Source organism: Platichthys flesus, chromosome 16, assembly GCF_949316205.1.
Source record: "Platichthys flesus chromosome 16, fPlaFle2.1, whole genome shotgun sequence".
NCBI classification, from domain to species: Eukaryota; Metazoa; Chordata; class Actinopteri; order Pleuronectiformes; family Pleuronectidae; genus Platichthys; species Platichthys flesus.
Genome location: NC_084960.1, coordinates 10766083 through 10786350, shown reverse-complemented (window position 1 = coordinate 10786350; position 20268 = coordinate 10766083). Strand labels below are relative to the sequence as shown.

The window sequence follows — 20268 nt, the reverse complement described above, 5'->3', positions numbered from 1 at the left end:
TATGTATCGTGTATATAAACGTGTCATCGGTCACTTTGCATGTAATTGCATTTTGTGTCTGTTTTGAATCATTCTCTGTCTCTTGTTGATTTGCATCTCCCTGCAGTCCCTTTTTTGTTGTTTTGCGTCTCCATGTTTTCACTTTGTGTCGAGTTGTACTTGTCTTGTTTTTCTTTGTACTTGTTTTGCATCTGTTTTCGCTTGTTTGTGTAGTTTGAACATCTGTATGGTGTTTCATGAAGAAGCTCTGGCCCCTTGGAGTCATGGGCCTGTGCCCAGTATGGCCCATTCAAAAAATCCACCCGCAAATAAATAAAACATCATTTGGCTTTGAGCAGCATATCACAGGAGGATAGTATTTATTAGCCCATCACATCATGAAAATATTATCATACCATATGTTGAATGTGACTTTTAAAATGAGCGGCAGCTGCGAAAAAGAAACAGCTGTCAAGAAATAAATAAATGCTCTCTGTATTGGCAGTGTCTCCAGCCAAAGATTGTGAAACAACTGACTGCCCACTTTTAATTGCCAAATATCTTTTGATGAGCCTTGGGAAAGCTATGTCATCTGTTAATCAGGATGGCTGAGAAGTTTGGCATATTGTTATGCATGATGATTGTCAGGACACATCCTAGACTTAATATCAGACCGTCCTCTCAGATACTGTATCTTCATACTCTGGAGATCGAAATTTATATGCAGATACCTCATTATAATCATCATATATACATCTTATAATAAATAAGAAAGGCAGTAAAATATATAACATGTATAGAACTTGAATGAAGACATACATTAATGTAGATCAATGTACCATTGTACTGTCAAATATACAACGGTATTTCTTTATGATGATCCTTGAGTTTTTTTTTATCTCCATCTTGTTGTGATGACACTCATCTCAATTTGAAGTTTATCTGATGTAAGCCCTGGAACAAGTACCTCAAAGTAAAAATGTGGAATATGCACTAAATGCAAAGTAGCAGGCTTCCTGTTGCACTTTTCCAATTGTACCACAATACTTTTTTGTTTGTCTGGTCATGATATACCTGTGTATCGATTTTTGTGAAGATCGGTCAATGTAAACACGTTTCGGGGGGGCACTGTTGAGCCATTTTGCCTCAGCCATTGAAAATTCCTCCAGAATACATACATTTTCACCACTTTCAATTTTTCTGCAAATTTTGGTAAGAATTTGAATATACTAAAGCCATCAAAAAGCCATTTAATTTGCATGAATAATAAATCCTTACAATTTCAATAGGGTCTCACTGTGTGTCAGTGCCTGTCAGTGCCTCGGCCCCTTAATACATTTATAGGCACTGTACCTCAAAAAAACAAACCATTGTAATTATATAAAATGCAACTAGGTATATAATTCAAATAATTATTTATTATATAACAAAATCAGCAGCTAAACTCAAATAATCCAATCACTAGAGCATTAAATATTGGGTTCATAGGGGTAAATTACTCCCTGGAAATCTTCCTGCAGTCTTCTCGGACCTCGAATGAGATGTGGTCTTACTCCAGTCCAATCAGTTTCTTTTGCTCCAAAAAAACAGTCCCGAATAATCCTGCACGAGTGCTGAGAGCTCGTGTTTTTCTTCAACACATAATCCTCAGTTCTGAGATTCCTCAGAAATATGTTTATTGAGGTTCTTCTCCTTTCGAACACGCATTCGCTCTTTGAAGTCTTCCAACTCTTTCCTCTGAAAAACAAATATAGCACAATGATGATTACATTAATGCATCAGTAAATCCATTTTAAACAGACTCCAATGCAAACACAGAACGTAATGGATATTTGTGAATTCAAAGTTACATGGAGAGAGTCAAATTATTTGACCATAGGCTTGAAGCAGAGAAACACACACACAGAACAAAGGTAAAACCTCGAACAATCTAAATACCTAAAGAAAACAAAAGAAAATCAAACATGGTAAAAATAACTACAAATACCATATTTGTATACAATTTTATACAATAAAATTAAAGAGTGCATTGACCTTTTTAATTTAAACCAACTAAAATAAAGTTTATTAAAGGGTATATGATCTGAAAAATAATTTAAACTAATTGTAAATTTAAATGGATATACCTGACATGAAATTCAGAAGCCAGACTAAAAAGGTTTGGTCTTGGGTTTACTTTAACTTTAACAGGCTGTGTGGACTCAATAAATACATGATCTCTGTGTAATATACTTACATGCAGTGCCTCGTTAGGGGGGAAGAGCTCCCTCTGAAAACCACACAAGATGCCATAAGATAAAAGACAAAGAGAAATCTGTTACTTCATAAACCAGGAGTGGTGACTGATGTGGGTAAAATAAACAAAACAGCATCACTGACCTTTCTCTTTACAACATATTCCTCAAAGTAGTCTGCTTGATTCGAGATCCAGAAAATGGACACAGGAAAGGACAGATACAACATCATCTGTTCAACACAAAAACAAGCAGTGAGCTACATTAGAGCACAATTACATCATGGCCACAGTTCACCTCATGAATCTGACCAGCTGGGTCAAAACACCGAAGCAAAGTTGATATAAACATTACGACATCAAAGCCCACAGTCTTAGCTTTTACAATATTTGCTACTTACTCTGAAAATCTCTATTTTAACGCCCATTGTCAGCACCAGCTTGAGACGCACAACGAGGAAGTGTTATCTAAACACCGACCATTGCCGAAGACCTTCAACAGGCACATACTACTTCCGGGTTGCTACCCCCCGTCCAATCACTTGAGAGCCACGACGCATGCGCCAGAGCGGTCGAAAATAAATATTTGTAGCAGACGTATAGATGGTCAGACACGTGAGATTTTGTTCCTACGATGCCTACCTGTTAATAAACTGCATTTTGGATATTTTACGATCTGAGGCTTACTTTTGGATCGAAGCTTGAGCAGATTGTCCACCAGGGGGCGCAGTCAACCACTGCTATAGATAAATGCTAAAGATGTCCTGTGAAGCAGGGTAGAAACAAATATATTTTTAATTAGGAACAAAAACATATCAAGATAGAAATAATTCCTATCTTCGTTAGGGATAATTATCACAGTAGAAAGACTGAGTTTCCCGAGTGGAGGTTGTGGTTTTATGGTCAGAGATTGACAAACACCTGATAAATAAACAAAACGTTTTGAAAAATCTGATGAATCATTTATTGATAGCATTATATCTATGTTTATATTGTAAAATGGTTATATTGCAATTGATGAGGGGCATATTGTGATAACTATGGATATTGTTTTATTGCCCTGCCCTAATTGTTGGTTGTAATTGTAATTGATTGTAATACTAGAAGATCTGCGAGGACATGGACCGACTTCCAAGTGTCACCAAGAGACGGGACCAGAGCCACAGAACCTCCTCTCCCCCATGAAAACCTGGAAAGAGGACAGACCACACAAACATACACAACATTCACACGTCTAGTAGAAGGAAACAAGCACCGGAGGGAGTTACAGACACATCTGGAGGATGACAATCCAGATCCAAAACATCTGGACAGAGGCCCTCACTCAGCCAGGAGGGTGAGAATGGTGACAGGTTTACTTATATAAAGGATGGTCACCAGCTTTTCAGGACAAATTTGATCTAGGAATAGACACCGACAACTTTTGGGACATATGACCTAGCTTTATTTCTTTGTTTCTGTAAGGACATATCTAAAACTCACTTGTTTTTCACAGTGGCCCTAATCCTCTTCCGTACATATCAATAGTAAACTGATTTGACTACATTAGAAGTGAGGTTTGCTAATTTGATTTTTTTAATTTTACTCAACCCTGTTTAACATACACCTACTGAGTGTGTACTTTAGGGGGTTATGAAGTAGCCATATTATCTTTTGTACAGATATTATAAAAGTAAACTTACTTGATTAGCAATTGAAGATTAGTCTACAGGAGGAAGTATACAAATACAAAAGTAAATACGATTTTGATGAAACCAAATAGCACATTTCCCCAAAATAAAGTAACGGCTTTAAGAATACAATCGATAACAAACCTGCAAAAGTCTTTGCAGGGCTTTTTGTTGCGATAGCAGGTTAAAAGCTATTAGTTATGAAACTAAACACGTGTGGGGGAAGCATGAAGCATAAATCCTTTACAGAGCGATTCCGATCTGCTCATTTCTCCCGAGCTGCCTCTGAAGCTGCAGTGACGCGCTCTGCACGTCCCCGACGAAAGACCTACGCGTGACGTCACCGACAACGAGAGGTGTTCAGGATCCTCGGAGAGAAAGATCCCGCGCGCCCTGGCAACCTGATAAACCCAGGTAAACGCCGTTGTTTCCAACATTATTGTGCCAGCCATGTTGTTGCCCCTAACCGAGCGAGTAGACGGCAAGAAACACGGTCGCAGTGGCGTAAAGGGCTCAGATAACACTGAGGTCCGGCGCCCACTGAGACCGCTCACTTGCACGGCGGCCTGTTCTGGCTAGCTAGCTTGCTAGCGAAAGCTAGTTGGCAGTTGTCTGTCCAAAGACACAATAACCGCACCTCCATTGCGTGTCTGTCTGACATCCCTCGTCTGTCTCACCCACCGCTGGCCACAACTACGCTGGAAGTGGCCCCATAAATGCTGCTACGACCCCCGAGCTGGGCATCTAGTGCTAGTTTGCTCGTCGACTGTCTTGTGTTGTGGGAGACGGTGAAGCCGTCACGGCGATGATGGCGCACACTCAGACTGGGGCTATTATCTGAGAATGCAGCCAGTGGAGCAGATAACAAGGATATACATCTAATGTCCATGTTGTAAAGCTCACTTCCACTACCTCTGAAACTAAAATACCCGTTTCTTTGTACGCGTTTGCTTCCCCTGTGTGCACTGCACGGACGTCCATTACGACACCCAGGCAATAATCTATGCCCTGTGGCCTAACGTCAGGATCTTGGCTCCTCGACGATGGTCGCTCGCCAGCAGCCATTACTTTGCAGTTTATCGTTGTGTTCACCACATCTGGTTGATGATCCCTGTGGCAGACAGATGTGCTTGGGTAGTGTGAGTGGGACTAACGTGGCTGGGTGTTACAGACACAAAGCAGTGGCATTCAGCCGACTGATGTGTTCAAACAGATTACTCATGCATAGGCCCGTTACTCAGCTCACAGTCCCTGCTGAGAACTTGCTGTCTTACATGTTGTGTATATTTCATAATAACGTTTGGCTCCCTCTATAACAGCTCGGAAGCCTCATGTGTAACAACAGAGACCTTTAACCAAAGACAGTCTAGTAGGACTGCAGTCACATGCCTGTTTGAAAAGGCTTTATTAAAAGTACACAGAGACTGAAGCATTTTAAAGGTCCAAGTTTTGCAGTAGCTGGATACCAATGCATTTTAATGTTATTACTTCAAATGAATGTTCCTAGTTAAACCTGGACTGTTCCCCAACTTCGTAGATCAGACATCTTCACAGCTGAACTACGACTGCATATCTCAAACAACAACATGTTCTGATTTTGTTTCTTCCAGTTGGAAACTTGACATGTGCATGTGAGCAACTTTATCTGCACATTTTCTGCGCTATCACACTCTCATTGTTGTGACTCTGAGGCGAGTACAAAATGTTCACGCAAGGCAAGGGCAACTTGTTAATCAAAACTATTACAGTAGAGTAATCAATATGACAAAGTAGCCGTCTGGACGTCAGTGAGTAGTCAGCTGTTTGTTTGGCAGCCGGCTCTAATGGAAAGCTTTGGATGTGGATTTTGTCAGGCTGTGATTTTGGTCATTGTATTTTCCTGTGCTAAAAGAAATATTTTCTTCCCCCCGTCGCTTCGCTTTCTTATTTTTGAAATTCCCTTTTTGGGTTCTGTTCTCTCTGCTTTAGTTGCCATGGTAACATCATCCTTGGCCTAGTTGTGAATGACCTCTGAAAGAAAAGGAGTGTGTTCTTGTAACAAATGAGCGAGCCATCAAAATCTATTGCAGTGTGTATGGGTTTATGTGCTTCATTTATCACTCGAATCACTGTCACGATGAGACTTGCTACAACCATCGCACTGCTACTACTGCGATGACATTTGTGGTGCATGGAAATTGTAAATTCTAGTTTCTCTATATCCACATCAAAGCGGAGCATCGTTGTCATACAGTGGCATATTGGGATGTTACATTGTTTATTATTTTATAGCAAGGCCCTTTTAGATAATATCTTTATTGATATTTAAGTTTACATTTAATGTACTTCCAATAACCCAGTCAAATGTCCATCACTGGTTCCCACCCTCAATATTTCTTACCTGGAAATCAAAGTTACAAATGGTAGTAGATAACATACAAACTGTGCACACAGTCTTTGTGACGCAATACACGCATGCTAGACCAAAGATAAAAGGAGAGTTAAGACCAGAATGGGGACAGAGTGACCAAAGAGAGACAGAAACCAGAGAGTGATGCAATTTTAAAACTTGAAGACAGGCCTCAAGAGAACTGTCCAACAAATCAAATCAAAAGTAGCCCCCCCCTTATTTCCTACGCCATTTGTATTCTCAAAACCATTAATATTAAATATTTTTTTTATATAACATTAATTTATAAATATGATATAATGATGACATAAATCGTGATGTTGAAACAGTCCAGTTGTACTCATAATACACAACTCAGGAACCTGCTGCAAACACTTTCTCACACCATATTACGATGTTGTCAAACATTGACAGTTGTATTCGTGGTTGTTTATACACAAAGGAGTTGGTGTTGTTAACATTTTAAAGCAATAGGCTGTCATTGGAAGGAGTAACCCACTACAACATCTAATAAGCAAAAGCCATTTTATCCCTGTCAATATTCACAATAGTTGTTGTTACCCTGTGCGTCTATAAATGAGCCTTTGAGTAGCTTTGAAAAAAAACATATTACAGCTATACACCTACACCTGCTTAGTCATGCAATTATCCAATCAGCTACTCATGTGGCGGCAGTGCAATCCATGAAATCATGCAGTTACAGGTCTGGAGCTTGGTTAACAACGGCCCGTAAAGTTTACAGTGAGCACCAGTCAATTGGCTGTGCAGGAGGGTGTCTCAGCACAGCTCCTGGATGCTGTGGCTGTGGGAAGTAGCAGTGGGGCATTTCCAGCACTCGCAACTTGCATGCAATTACTGATAAGATGTACAGAAGGAGCCCACGCCACTCAATCGACTTAAACAAGATGTTGCAACCAAATGGAATTTGGTTTCTATATGATGCAAAGCTTTGTTGAGCAGAAGAGGGCACTAGTTGCATATGCTTCTGATTATTACCCTATTGGAGGCTGTCAGTGATGGGCTGACTCTCGCAGTGTGAGATGAATTATTCTGTTGCTGCCATGCTAGATGCCTGACGCCTGATACAAAGACTGAAACGTAGAAGTGGGGGGGGGGGGGGGGAAGAGAGTGCTTAAAATCTTCTGCTTAAAGTAGGATGAAACGAGTGGCAGAGGATCCCCCAGGAGACTGAAAAACAGGATAGCGGCTGATCATGTGTGGCTCCATTTTGCGGAAGAACGCCATGTTTGAAGAGTACACCAAAACCAAATCTGCATCACAGTTATACCATAAGGCTTCAATCATACAAGAATATAAGCTATTTTTTTTAAATTGTCAACAACATTTAATAGTTTAAAGTCCTGAACTACTTAAAGTATCCAAAGGGATAGTGTGACTGTCTTAATTATTACTATGTCAAATGTTACAATGTTTCATAAAGAGACGATTGGGGCATAGCTTTTATTTGTGTCACATTTTTTTTATAATAAATGCAAAATCAATAGTTAACTCATTGATGATTTATTGTTTGTAAAAACAACTTGTAGTCGTCTAAAAAGTTCAAAGTAACAATATTCAAGAAACTGCTAGTTCTGTATTTCTGTTATTTTGTAGTTCAACTCCCACCTATATCATGCAACAATTTCCTAGAAAGACAGTTTGTCGGAATTCTACAAATGCCACCAGGGTCATTTCCATGCACTCGCTTATGCAACACGCACATACCTGTAGTGTTGTCAGCAAACATTGATTGCTAGATGAAAAGAGACATTTCATATATTGAAAAAAAAATCATAATTTAGTAAAACCACTGAAGAAGTGAATGATTTACTGTCAATATTTGTAAAAGGATACAGTTAGTATAGTCGAATGTTTGTCTCTTTTGGGACAGGTAGTTTCACAAAAAGAATAACATGTTCATGCTAGGAGAGACTCTGTGTCATTCTTTTCAATCAATTAAAAAAGACTTAGAGAATATCTGCAAATTTCCTCCAAACCAGGATCGTGCAATCTTGTTAAGTACAGTACTGACCTTATAAGTTGGTGGACTCTAGAGAGACAATTTAGAAATTAATGGTAAAAATCACAGAAGTAGCAGAAACTTGAACTTTTAGCATAGTACCGGTTGAGTCTTTCAGGTCAAAAACAAGTCTCAAGTTTAAGCTAATTCAAAAGAATAAATTATTCAGGCTTAAGAAAGCTCCCTCTAGATCAGTGATGGAGAACCATAGTCCTATCAAGTACCATTTGAATCTTTATAACATCCCTAATGGTCATACTAAAATACACACACTGACCTCCCTACTGCGATGGCTGGAACAGCTTCTCTTCATTGATTCATCTGATCTCAGATGGTGGTGATGAATAATGATAATATCGGCTGGTTTTTCAGGCTTCGTCGGTCTTGAGTCTTTTCGAGGGTCGTTGTCAAGTAGAGCTGCCCTCGGTCCCAAAAAGAGATTTAAACTTCAGTGTGTATCTCCTCAGAATGTGAAAGTCTTCTGGATATACAGCTCACAAGGTTATAGAACTTGAGTAAAGGGAAGCTGGATATAGTTTGGATGTCAGGCACATCAGCTGGTTCCCCTATAAACAGCAAAACTAGATATTTATGTCCTTTTTGTTTACTTTTCATGTACTGAAACCTCGTGCACATTCAGCAGCATATTCACATGTCGTAGGAGTAGGGCTGCTCGATTAATCGAAATTTAATCGTGATTACTATTATGGGGTAAAACGATTACCAAACTACTATAATCGAATTGAACCGATTATTTGGCATTTTTTTTCGAAAGAGACGCGCATGCGCAATTCAGTCCTTCCCCCAAAGCATTCAGCGGACCAGCTGACTGTCTCTCACTCTCCAGCAGCAGTAAAGTGAAGGAGGCGAGTTGTGTGTGTTGTGACCGGTGGTGAAAAAAACAGCGCGAGTAGGAAAGCAGGGAGGGCAGCAGCAGACCATGGAGCGGCTGCACCGCGCACCGCTATTCTCAAGCGCGCTCCCGCCTGGCTGTTCAGACCGGTCAGACCGGACCCACATTTCTCTGCGCCGGTCAGTCGGTTATAGAGTGTTAGTGTTGCCATCATTAAGGGTTTGAATAACCGGGCACCGATATCCTGGTTTCACGGAGGAATAAGACACACAGCCGTCATCAGTGTTTTCCCGTAACCGGAAGTGATTAGAAAAAAATAAAGCATAGACTTTAGAATAAGGGCACCTATTAATAATCCTTTGAATAATCGTGATTTTGATATTGTCCAAAATAATCGTGATTATGATTTTTTCCATAATTGAGCAGCCCTACATAAGAGGGTTCTGTTCTTGCAGGAAATTGCATAGTGTTTACACCTAATGCACTATTTAAGTTTGTCTCCCTCCAGCAGCAACCAGGTAATCCCTTACAAATTCTCCTCCTGAATGAGGTTTCAACTTCTCAGCTTTAGTCAGCTCACCACAAAACTAGTCTCAAGACATTGTCTCTGTCAGAATGCAGTCTAATGAAAGCTGCTTGTTGGGCACCTAAAGTCCTCCCAAGAGCATTTCCTTAATCCAGTGGCAATTTTACTTGAAACTCATCCAGTTAAGCTGCATGTTTCCGATGGCAGTGATGCTTAAGTTAGGTCTTTTTCATCACTGAAAGTGTGTACCTGCAAACCTGACACGCTGCATTTTTTTAACCCAAAATTTGTTTTTGTCTATTTCTCCAGGGTTACATTCTTCATGTGTTTTTCTTGACAGTCACCATGATGCTTGTCAGTGGTGACCTTGCGTAAAAACGACAGACTTGCAGCAAGTCAATCCACAACTATACATTATATTGCAGTAGTTAAGGCAAAGTGCTACCCATGCTTGTTTGCTGGTTTCCAGTACGGATGAACCAGTTACCGGTTTCCATGTATACTGTGGTCAAATTTCTGATGGTTATGTTTAGTGTATAACCTTTTATAACGAAGATGATTTGGTTGATACTGTCCAGCATCAACCAAAGTCAGCAAGTCTCCAAGATGCAGGCGCAGCAAGCACAGCATTTGTTTTTATGTTGTAAAAACACGGTGGAGGGAGCAGCAGGCAGGTGTGGGCTGTAACAGCCGGAGAACTGTTAGTAATATCTGGCCATTGCTAACGAATGCTAACATACACTGACGCTGATATTTTGTCCTGACTGCGACATTTGGAGTCCACATCTGCACTTAAAGTTGTCATCCTTCGATAAATATATAGTCAATGAAAATGCTATGATCATTTTCATTGTCTATATATATTATATGTCAATATAAAACTTGCTGAAACTACCATAGTTTATGAATCAGTAATTTAAAAGTACCACAATAATTCTCGATTTATTCTTGATGAGTTTCGGTCACCAGTTCTTTCTGGTTAAGAGGCAAGATTTTCTAACTACATAATCATTCTTTGTTGAATCCAGGTAACACTAATAAATCAAAAGGGGCTTTGGTTGTTATTTCAATTAAGTAGCTCTTTCACCACCCTTTTTGTTGTCCATCCCCCCCCCACACACACACACACACACTGAATATATAGAAGTGCATGCTACACCATGTCAAGTTGGCAAATTGCCTGTTCTCTATTTTCTCCTCTCCTGGGTCCCTGTAGATTCTGGCTGCTCCAGCGCTCTGATGATTAATGGAAGCGCCCTAAGATTTTCCCGCAGTCTCATCTCTGTGTGTACCAGTGTCTCCTCCTCTGACCCAACCCCCAGTCTAAATGCAGCAACTCTGTCCTTCGCTTTTCATCTTCTTCGCACTCTCCTCCCTACCTCCTTCCTTCTAAGTGTCTGAAAACTACCCCCCCCCCCCCCCCCCCCTTCCAGGGACAGGGCCATCGTCTTGGCCGACTCTGAATTGCTGTGGGTCAGAGCTTTGTCACTCTGGCAGCTGCTGTATTGTCTCAGGGAATATTGCATATGGCACGTGGACAGGGAAGTGGGTCTGCGAGGACGCTGTCAGTGTCTGGCTTTCAGTGCAGAGTAGCTGCAGCTCATTTCATTTGGGAATACAGACATTGTGCATCTTCTGTCACCAGTCACCTGGCAAGGGAAGAACATTTTATGTGACAAAGAGTTGTAAGTCATGAAATGTCATAAGGATCCACTCTCTTGCCGCAGAGTTTGCACATATTCTCTCCAAATGAGTAGTGAACTGAAGGTTGTTATTCTTGTGTTACTTTAGCAGGGTTAAGATGCAATGTTGTCGTCTAGTTTGGGTATCTGTTTTAGAGTAAAAGGGGTCTCTTTGTGTCACATCTGTTTCTCGAGACATGAGGCTTTATCTTGAGTTGTGATTTCTGCCTGACAGCAATGTTTCCCGATCGTGCCATAACCATACAGAGAGATCCCTGTTTCTTTCGGCCGTCTAACACATGCACAAGCACTGATGTATTTTTGTAATTATCCTTAAACATTTAGCAAGGGTTTACCTGGCAAACTAAAAACCCGGTTTTTAGTTTGTTAAAAAAACAAGTCAACTAAACACATACGTCAAGAGTAATATGCAAAATTATATTTGTCTAGACAGCAGAGTATTGCTGACGTAGGAAATAATCCAGTTTATTTGATCAAAAGAGTTCTGTACTTTATGCTGTCAATGGCGCTGCGTTCAATGTACTACCATGAACATAATAACAGGAGACTGCTCTGCTACAGGAGAGAACAGTGGGTGGTCTCACTGTTTTCAACTGCTTCTGTCACACTCTGATCACTTAGATCTTTGTTTGCGTCTTCTGCTGTTGACATTTAAACCGTCCTACTTTAATTCATGAGTTTACCTGACATTTCCCCTCTACTCACGGTGGGGCTCTCTATAAAAGTTTCAAAACTTTTGGAGATATTGTAAATATTAGAATTTGTTGAGCCGGGCTGCATCAATCATTAGTCCTCAAACACATTTGCTGCTGTGGTAACTTTGGAACCTCTAATCAAGTTCTCCTGCTTGAATTAGAACTGATTTTGAGATGCTTGTTTGTGTATAAAACTGCAGAGTTTTTTTTAAAGATTTGACCCATCATCATATTCGCTCTCCTCAATAGTTTGTAGAATAAATACCTTTTTTTTATTCAAGTAGCCCAGCCTCAACATGAAATGTGAGTTATGTATGAGGAGAGGTGCAGTGCAGATAAGGGAGTCCTTAAATCGGTGGGGGAAGGCATTTACAAGATCACTCTTAAGAGAGGAGAGGGGGTGGGGGGATGGGCATGGGCATGATGAAATGGTCGGAGGAAAAGACAAGAGGGGGGTGGGGTTTTAAAGGTGTAACTGAGGGAGGGAGAGAGAGAGAGAGAGAGAGAGGAGAGAGCAAGGACCTCAAGCTATTGATGGGGAAAGAGGGGAGGGGTGGAATGAGCAAGCGCGTAGGAGAGAGAGAGGGAGGGAGGGGTGTGTGTGGGCTGAGGCTCTGCTGAATGAGGAAGCAGCAGAGCCATTTTTACTGTTGAGTAACTGCATGCTGGTGTGCTAGTGCTAGAGAGAGGGTGAGGGAGCGAGCAGGGGGAACCAAGTGCTCCTCCGGGATCTTATCGGAGCCTTCTCCCTTCTCTCGCCTTCCTCTCTCCTCCTTGTACACCGCCTGCTTGTGTCCATTTAAGTTGGGGAGGCCCTGGAGAGGATACACAATGGAGCGAAGAGTCTGTGGCAACTGGGCCGTTGTACTGCTGAGAGGGGGATGGGGTAGAGAGAGGACCGGTTCACACAGCTAACACAGCCTGCTGGCTGTAGGCTTCCTCAGCCTCTCCTCCCCTCCTGGACCAACTGTTTCCAGGCTGGGGCCTTTTTCCTGGAAACAGCCACCCCCAAACTCTGCTTGGACTACACTAAGGATTACTCATCATGTTCTGTGGGATTTTAGAATACAAACTGGAGCCTGAAGAATAAATCTCTCCCGTGTTTTGGATTGAGAGAAAAGAAAGAACAAACTTCTGTGTAATTCTTTCGAGCCCTTGTTTTTTGGTTTCTGTTTCTGTTTAGTGGAGTTCATAAATGGATTACAAGATGCACGCCAAGTCAAACGATTTGCTGGATTTTCAGAAACTGGACGCCCTTCTGGAAAAAATTGCACATTCAGTCTCTGTAAAAAGGTAATGCTATCTGATGAGGTAGACTCTCCTACAAAGTTTTCAAATATTTAACACAGTCACTGCGGTCCTTACAATTATCTGTAGAAAAGCACAAATACATACAAAACACAATCAATTGGAATACATGGTTACAAACATAAGGAGAAACCTGAATGAAAGACAGCCTGGAGTTATGTTTCTCAAGATTATGATGTGGTTAGCAGTTCTATCTCTGGTTTTATACAACCCCGCTCATCAATTTTGTTTGGAATTATGTCCTCTGTGTGGTCTGTAGAAACTAGAATCTTTAACCAGATTTCAGCCAGAAGCCATGAACCTACCTCCTGGTGAGAGAGGGGGGGGGGAGGGGGGGTGTGGGGGAAGGGGAAAAGGAAGAAGGGGGTTGTGTGTGTGTGGCAGTTGTGGAAATGTCTCCTGATTCCTGGTAGGGGCTGGCTTGCTTATCCCAAGCATCCAAAGTTTAACCTGAAAGAGCCTCTATGAATCTGGCCCCTTCCTGTTATAATGTCTCTGACTCATGGTTAGACACCTTGAGTCACTGTGTGTGCTCATGCACTGACTCATATTGTAAGTGCTTGTTATCTGTGAGGGAAACTTCTTCAAGTTTGCAACCTTTCTATTAATTATTTCTGGTTTAAATACCCGTAACTCACAAGTAACCAAAGACCCCAGCTGTTATTCTCTTTCATTTATCTAGTGACACAAGGCAAGTAGTATAGGTCCTGCCTGGTAAGCATCCAAAAGTGTGATTTGTATCCATCAAGAAAAACATTGTGCCATGGCCAAGAAGTGTTGGGAGGGTTACCATAGAAACCTTTGCAACATTTGTGTTTTCTCGAAGCCAAGTTTTATACGTAGTTAAATAAGCAATGGACTAATCATACATGATAGAATGTCGTTCTGAGATATGTGGAGTTTGTACGTCACACAAGTGCGTACAATACATACTGTCAATGATATTATTGTTAATTATGATCATATAATTACTCACTGTTTAAGACTATGCTAATATTAGATTTGGACTCAGTAAACACATATTTCAACTCTAACAGATCATCACATTGATGAATAATAAACAATCAAAGCTTATAGTAAATACACAATTTATCTTCATTAACTCTTTAATGACACTAATGCTGATTTTACCAGCACATTGATTTGAACAGTAAACTAACTAACACTAGTATTTTGGTTACTAAATTTATCAAATGATATTATGTTAATTTGTTTTACTGTTCACAAAAAGGATAGATATTATTCAGATGATGTGGTGTAATTTTAAGCAGCCTTCAAGCATTATTGAAGAGTATATCACCCAAGGCTTTGACAGACTTGAGTCGATAGGTGGCTAGTGGCCTCAGATGTCACTGGGTCATATTTGAAGGTTAGTTCCTGATAATTGTCTTCAATTTTCCAAGAGGTGGGAACTCTAAGCATTAGTTGGTAGACAATTAGCATGATGAATCAGCAGTGAAAGACAGCTCCCATCAAGTATTTGATTGGTTTAGTGCAATTTTTTGTTATTTTGTCCCCTGTACGATTCATTTCTTGTTCTACTTTGAAGGCCACAGGCTTCAAATGCAACGTCAAATCACAACACCACTTCATAACTTGGTGTTCTAGTCACATGCAAAACACGTTATGCTGTGTCCTCATCATATGTTCTGATCACAGTTGTTTATGGTATTGCTAGAGTAACTAGCGGCAGAGAACACTCTTTTAATTGTCCTCCTTTTTTGCACAATGTCATTGAAAGTTTCCTTGATCATTCACGTTTTTAACTGTGATAAATCAATCATCTTTTAACCCTATCATAAAACTTCTTAATTTTTTGTATCCTTTTTGTATTATTACATATATATTGACATCTACATATTAAGTCAGTGGGAGAGAATAACTTTCATCTGTAGACACCTCAATGGTGTACTTCAGGAAAAACAAAACAGAAATAGAACTACGTGTTAAAGGATACCAATGAATAACCATCAGTGTAATCAGTATGGTGTATTGGCAGACATGGTAGTATCGAGTGGAGCTACTCTCTGGAGTAGGGTTGAAGGTGGTATTATGAAGGAGAATAGGCAAGCTGTTGTGTTCTTGGGCTTGTCATTGTGGTCCAATTAAATATTTATGCCTTTGCTTTCAGGCAAAAACCGGCCATCATTTCACAAGTGGAATCTGTAGGCAAACACTTTTGCCTGAAATTGACCCCTTCCCTCCCTCATCACACATGAATGATTAATAGTTTACTTAAATGGGGGTGAAGACATCTTGCTATTATGTCTCCCCCTTCAATCAAGAATGGTCAATGGAAGGTTGCACACAGGACCACTTTTGTTTCTCAATTTACATACTTCCATACTCACATTGGCTGTTTTGAGTGCATAAATGTAAGCATTCACACCGACAATTATAGCAGAATGCAGCGTACTGGAAGTACAGATGTCGCACAAGAGAATTTCGATTGCTTGACATTTCTCAACCTTAATGCTCACTCTTTTGCTATGTAAACATAGGGACCACCAGCATATTTTTCAATTTAAAACTGGCAACCCATCTTAAGTGCGTATCCCGCCATTATCTCCATGTTGCATTTAGAAGGTTAAACTGTAATTGATGGAAACAGCCAACATATATTTCCGCAGGTGGCAATCTTGGCGATCAATCATTTCCAGTGTGTTGCCTGCAGTGTTGTTTGATTTGAGAAAACACTGCCCTGTCAGAAATTACTCACTATGCCAGTAAGTATACTGTATACACAGGGTGCTACGTGCTGGTGAACTGGCTGAAGTATCAGGCTGGAGACACAGCATAGATTTCCTGGTGTGAGATATGCATCCCCCCACCCTGGTAACCAGAGCCACTTCCTCCTGAAAAAACATTCCACACCAGTCTGCTGTGATGTATGTCCAGGTTAAAGGTCAACTGTTATTCCAGATCTGAGAGCCATGTAGGACATGCAGCAGCAGGAGGTGGACCTCTTGATTGACCTCTGTTGCGGGCGTCTAGTGACTTGATTAGTCTCACATGCCAACATTGTTCCTGCACCAGGAAAGCAGCTCATTGAGACTGAGTTCTACTAATTTATCATGTGGACTGGTTAAATGTGACTTCACTATTGCAACAACATAAAGTATTACTCAAGCTTTGAATGAAAGCAATAACATCATATAAACCTGCAATTCAATTTTTTTTATTGTAGTGCAATATTGGGGGGGTCTTCAATTGTGATTATTTAGATTGAAGTTAACAAATAGTGAAATGTTGACTTTTATGTGGATTCTTAACTTGCCTGCAACTGTGCCTGCACCCGTAAGTGCCTGCTCTTGAGGTCAGACTCGGGTGAAGGGTGTCCTGGTATCTGTCTCGAAATTACTGTTAATATTTTGCAAGCTGATGGAAGTGTGTAATCTAATAGCTGGAACGTGTCTTCTGTTTCGTGGCTTGTCTTGCACTTTATTCTCAAATGGCTTTCCTGTGCAATCAAGACAGATGCAGACAAGTATGAGATTCATAGGAATGTATAACAAATGCAGCACGAATATACGCACAACAAACTAGGAGTGGGAATAGAGCTTTCCTGCGTTAGTGTGTGCGTGAGAAAGACGAGGAACACAAGGCCAAATCACTATCAGCAGCACCACAAGATAGACTGCAGGGACGTCTGACAACATGTTCGATGTATGCCTACACTACAGTTGTTTGAATCCTTATGCATTGCACCTGTGTCCCCATGTTCTTAGAAGTTTGTTTACACTTGTCGTTGCTGCATAGCTGTAGTGTCCCTAACTGTCGCTGTGGGTGTGCTTGACGCTGATGTTAATGAGCTGCTGAAGACCATCTGGCAGTGTTTGTGTGTGTGTGTGTGTGTATATATGACAAGACTTTGCTCCATGCAGCCCTGAAGGCCAGCTGGAAAGGCCTCATGTTGTGGCTACCTTATTTGACTTTGCCCGTGTGCCCTAGACTTGCCTGTCTTGCTGGCTCCAGCCCTGGTAATGGGTCTGCCTCGTGCCCTTAGAAGCCTGCATCGTACCTGCCTGTGATCATGGTAAAGGCTGTCTCACCTCAGACTGGCTGCTTCCTATGTGTTCCCTCTAGGCTCATCCTCTTTACTACAGCTTGTGCCATTACGACAGCATCTTTTTGCTCCAATGTCTATGCAGGACAAATAATTTGTTAATAATTATAATCTCGACCCCTGCAGTATCCTAAAAGTCATTATATGTAGTGTCTAAATTCAGTAATCTCTTGTAACAGATTTTATGCAGAATCTGTAGGCAAGGGACAAGATTTTGAGGTGGGAAGCCATCTGGTTTCTGTTTCTAGTTTGACTGATTTTGTTTGAGCAGGGTTTGGTTGCCCCTCAGGTAAACAGCATCTGAAGAGAGCAAAAGAGATGGAATACATTGACTGAAATGTATCTTTCTTCACAAGCAGATAGCTGTTGATAGAAATGAGCCAAAATATCCCTTGGACCATAAACACCTACTAAAAGGATTTATGTGGAAAAACCTGTGTATTAAAATAAACTAGTCAGACTGTCTTGACCCGGATATCTGCTGTCGTCCCACTGTCGACTGAATAATGCGGAGGATTTATTGCTGGTGTAAATATGTCTCCGCAGAGTGAAAAGAAAACTGCGGATCAATCCCCAATTATCCGGACTCCGCTGATATGGTCCAAGATTGATATTGAGTACACTGGGAAACTCAAAAAAACACGTGAATTCAGTGTAGTACTGCAGTACGCTACCACATATAATGTTTGTTGAGACACGTTTGTTATTTTTGCTTAAACAGACTCTGTTTTGTTTTGAGGCTGTACTTTGCCCAATACGCAGAAAGGTGTGAGCCATTGTGTCCTGTGATACATTCCTCTGAAGACAGTCATTAAAATGTTCTGCGACTTGTCCCGCAGTATGTCTGTGGGTTTGAACCTGACGCACTTAGTTGCCCTCTTCCTTTTCTATTGTTACGAGATAATCGTCATTAATTTCATCTGTGAGGGATCAAATCTTTGACTCATGTTTATATTTAGAGACGTAAACATTAAGAAATGTGGATTTCCATTGTATTCATCGTCATTAAATTATTCAACACCATCCTTATTCTCCGGTTTTGCCATAAATAACCTCCTCATATCCGGCTATGTTGTTGTGTAGCTATTTATGATTGTAAGTATGTTGTGTTTGCTTTGGGGAAGGTTATTTTAGTTCAGTTGATGATAGACTTCCTCATAACTCTCTCAAAAGTTGTTATTCTAGTTGGACTTGGTTAATTATTTTTCTGTTGTCCTACGTCAAACAAAAATTCTCTGTCATCTCCTTTTTGTTTACCGAGGACAGTTTTTTGAAGTACGTGTCTCTGTATAAAATTCATAAAGAAAGATGAAACGACTGCCAGATTAAAAAATAATAATAAACCTCTATCCAGAAAGTCCAGCAATATTATACAAATGTTCCTGCAAATGACATGTTGGAAAGAGCTTTTGAGAACCTTCTAACTGTTTTCATAAGTTTAACAAGCAGTGATAAGTTGTGATAGCTCTGTCAGTGTTGGGCTGGTAGAAACACCATCAGCTGAAGCGGTCTAATGCCGTCTCTAAGGGCGCTTTCACACCCACCTTGTTTGGTCTGGACCATCAGACTTTTAAGTTTAGTCTGAACCAAAATGGATGTGAAAGTTACCTCGGCCCTGTTCCGGGCAAAAATCTGGTCAAGCCAAAGGAGGTGGTCTTGTTCTGAATCAAATTGACCCACAGTTTGGTTTCGTTTGCAGTGTAAAAATAGTTATAGTGGATAGTTTGGACTATCAAACCCATTGAAGGAAGCTGAGACAATATTAAATTAATATTAAATAACACAAGAACAAAAATAAGCAGATTGCAGGATTGCCTGCTGTCATCACTTCTAATGATTTGTTTGAACAAAGAGGATGTTCATTTTACTGGTATTAGATGTATGTAATGAACAGGTGAATTAATTTTCTCCATTAAAATAGGACAAATTTTAGTCCAAGGACTTTATTCATAAATGTTAGTAAATACATTAGCCGACAACAGACGCGCCCCCATACCAATCAATATCAAGCATAGGTAGAATTTGCCAATGTATATGATGATACTAAGATGTATATATTTCATACAAACATCTTTAGTTGCTCCTAAATTGCAATGTGAAACCAAATATTCACAATGTAACAGAGACATGAAGAGCACTTGTTGAAACTGTGTCAGAGTTGTATTGATTGATTCTGCTCTGTTAACTTTTTCCCCAAACATCTTGTGTTGCCACATTTCTTATCCTTATTTGCCTGGTGGGAAAATGGGGAACCAGCAACATTCCAGTATATTTAACTTCTACTCTCCATGGTGTTTATTATAAAAACAACTTTATTAGTTCTTAACTGAGTCAACATGCTGTTTTTATACACAGCACCTGTGAATCAACTGCAGTGGCACACTTAATGTGGCTTGAGCAAACCACAGTTAAGCAGATATTGATAAAACCATGTTTGCACTGCTGTTATCCCCGTCACTTTGAAAATAGCTTTCATTCCTTTGTCTAAAGATATGGAAGCTCAGTGACCGAGTCAGAAATTCTTTATTTTCTAGTTTTTGAAAAAAAAAATTTTAGACTTCACCTCATGTCAAGTGTTGAAATACCCGGCTTGTAGCAGTGAGAGCTGTGACAGCGTTAGTGATTGGGTTTCCATAGGTGTGGTTCTAGCTCCTAGAATATGACAATTTACTATTTTTCTTCATCGTATATGACAGTAAATTACAAGTTTTAGAGTGCGACCATACAAATTATTTTGATCTTATTTGAGGAGTTATTTTGCTTCAAACAGCACTTGAACATATTGGTCAGTTAGTCAGATTCTCTGCTGTGTGCCTTGGGGAGGCT

At 40.4% G+C, this 20268-nt stretch overlaps 2 protein-coding genes across 3 annotated transcripts in view; one reads left to right on the top strand and one right to left on the bottom strand.

The window, feature by feature from the left end:
• Positions 1-342: 342 nt before the first annotated feature.
• LOC133971539 (protein PET100 homolog, mitochondrial) lies at positions 343-2737 on the bottom strand. The gene is made up of 4 exons (XM_062408944.1): positions 2614-2737; positions 2359-2445; positions 2216-2248; positions 343-1716 (listed from the first exon to the last, which is right to left on the bottom strand). Exons 1-4 carry the CDS (start codon positions 2638-2640, stop codon positions 1627-1629), a joined length of 237 nt encoding a protein of 78 aa, XP_062264928.1. The 5' UTR covers positions 2641-2737; the 3' UTR covers positions 343-1626.
• A 1437-nt stretch (positions 2738-4174) lies between these two features.
• brd4 (bromodomain containing 4) overlaps positions 4175-20268 on the top strand; it is a 29105-nt gene continuing 13011 nt past the window's right edge. The window contains exon 1 of one of the 2 annotated variants that reach the window (XM_062407360.1): positions 4175-4296. Coding sequence is in view for 1 of the 2 variants with exons in the window: in XM_062407359.1 (XP_062263343.1) it covers positions 13264-13361 (98 nt within the window). In the remaining variant the exon portion in view is untranslated. Of the gene's footprint in view, positions 4297-12720; positions 13362-20268 lie in introns of those variants that run through there. The other variant, XM_062407359.1, reaches the window with a different exon arrangement.

Bases quoted from the DNA above. Each gene is read 5' to 3' on its own strand.
- LOC133971539 (XM_062408944.1), bottom strand. From the start codon at position 2,640: ATGGGCGTTAAAATAGAGATTTTCAGA. The intron at 2,446-2,613 runs GTAAGTAGCAAA...TGTGTTGAACAG, and splicing joins TTAAAATAGAGATTTTCAGA to ATGATGTTGTATCTGTCCTT. The intron at 2,249-2,358 runs GTCAGTGATGCT...TGTGGTTTTCAG, and splicing joins AATATGTTGTAAAGAGAAAG to AGGGAGCTCTTCCCCCCTAA.